We start from the raw sequence: 2,012 nt of genomic DNA on the forward strand, positions 1-2,012 counted from the left end.
CTTTATAAGGACTTCATTATTAAATTTAAATGATGTCAAATTTACAAAGATCTGACAATATTCTTTAAACTCTTTGGCTTCTTTTTCTTATTTTTTATTTAGTCTAAATTCTTGCTGTATCTCCAAAATTATAAATCATAATAATTGCCACTCATCAGGGAATTTGCCTCAGCATATGAAAGACATCTAATTCTCTAGTTCAGCTATTTTAGTTTGCTAGGGCTGCCATAACAAAATACCACATACTGAGTAGCTTAAACAACAGAAATTTATTTTCTCATAGTTTTGGAGGCTAGAAGTATAAGATTAAGGTGTTAGCAGGTTTAGTTTTTCTTGAGGCTTCTTTCCTTCCTTTGCAGATGTCCTCCTTGCTGTGTCTTCACATGGCTTTTCTTCTGTGTGTGCTCACATCTCTGGTGTTTGTTTTTCATGTACAAATTTCTTAGCCGGGCTCCTGTGAACCCAGCTGCTTGGGAGGCTGAGGTTGGAGGATCACTTGAGCCTAGGAGTTTGAGGCTGCAATGAGCTACAATTGTGCGACTGCACTCCAGCCTAGCTGACAGAGCAAGACCCCATCTCTAAAACAAAAAGGAAAAAACCCGCAAATTTTAAAAAAAGGAAAAATCCCATAAACTTCTTATAAGGACACCAGATTGGATTAGGACCTTATGACCTGATTTAACCTTAATTATCTCTTTAAAGCTCTTATCTCCAAATATAGTCACATTCTAAGGGCTTCATTCTTCATTTTAGATTAGGGCTTCAACATGAATTTTAGGGGTACACAGCTCAACCCATCATCTCAGCCTTGCAGATAAAGCCCAAATAATTTATCGACCCACTCTGAGTTTTCTTTTAAATGGTTCTGTTCTTTTAGACAGGAGTTACATAGGTATTTAAGTATCTTCATTCTTTTTTGTAGAGGGATGGGGAGCCTGTGGCCTTCTGATTTCAAGATTGTTCTTTTTTAAGCACCAAAGAAGGCAAGAAAAGCTTCGTCTTTCTCTGCTGTACCCCTTTTAATAAAAGGATTTGTTCTGTAACATCTGGATTCAATCAAAAGCCTGCACTTAAGGACCTACAAGGCCACATGTGGCCTTAAGGCCGCAGGTTCCCCACCCCAACAACTTGCCTTTTTATATCCTACATTAGCCATACTGCAAGTTGCCTACATATTTCATATCTTTCTGCTTTTTCCTACATATTTAGTGAAATGATTATGTTAATCTTCCTTTTTAAAATATTAAGTGGTATAGTATTTTTTTCTTATTTTTCTGAAGATAGTTGATTTGTGCAGGAAGAACTATATGTATGGTATTGTTTTCTAGGTCAGAATAAAAAGAAATAGTGGATGCCTTTCTAATGAATGCATCTACTATCAAAATTCATGTACTTAAAAAACTTCATTCAAATTTTATGGAACTTAATGTGCTATACTAGATAATTTATAATGACTACTAAGTAATAAGTCAGAAGCTTATTTCTTCATAATATTGATCTTTAAAATTTAAGATCTTAATTTGGATAAAGAAATGTATATATAAAATACAAATAAGTAAAGAAGTATGGTTGTTCACTATGAAGTGTAATGATTATTGTATGATTTAAAACTTAAGTTTTCTACAAATATAAAAATAAAAATGTCAAAAAATGTTTATTGAATTGATTTTTAGGCCTTATTTAGAGGCATGAATGAATTTATATGATATATCAATAATTTTTATTTCTAATAACTGTATGGAAAAATCAAGGAAATTAAAGTACACTTTGTAAAGATGGAATCAATGGAAGAATTTGAAGGCTTGGATTCTCCGGAATTTGAAAATGTATTCATAGTCATGGACTTCCAGGATTCTGTCTTTAATGACTTATACAAGGCTGATTGTAGAATTATTGGACCACCAGTTGTATTACACTGTTCACAAAAAAGAGAGGTAAGAAATAATACACATATATTATGACTTTTCAAGGTTACATTTTTATTAATTTTTAATTAGCAGAAAATTCATAAG

At 32.6% G+C, this 2,012-nt stretch overlaps 1 protein-coding gene across 1 annotated transcript in view; it reads left to right on the forward strand.

Annotated features, from left to right (window-relative positions):
- ECT2 (epithelial cell transforming 2) overlaps nucleotides 1–2,012 on the forward strand; it is an 80,325-nt gene that overhangs the window by 11,809 nt on the left and 66,504 nt on the right. The window contains exon 3 of the mRNA XM_012640169.1: nucleotides 1,752–1,934. Within this exon, the coding sequence (XP_012495623.1) occupies nucleotides 1,752–1,934 (183 nt within the window). The remainder of the gene's footprint in view (nucleotides 1–1,751; nucleotides 1,935–2,012) is intronic.

The sequence above is a fragment of the Propithecus coquereli genome, unplaced genomic scaffold (assembly GCF_000956105.1).
Source record: "Propithecus coquereli isolate 6110/MARCELLA unplaced genomic scaffold, Pcoq_1.0 Scaffold15, whole genome shotgun sequence".
Classification (NCBI taxonomy): domain Eukaryota; kingdom Metazoa; phylum Chordata; class Mammalia; order Primates; family Indriidae; genus Propithecus; species Propithecus coquereli.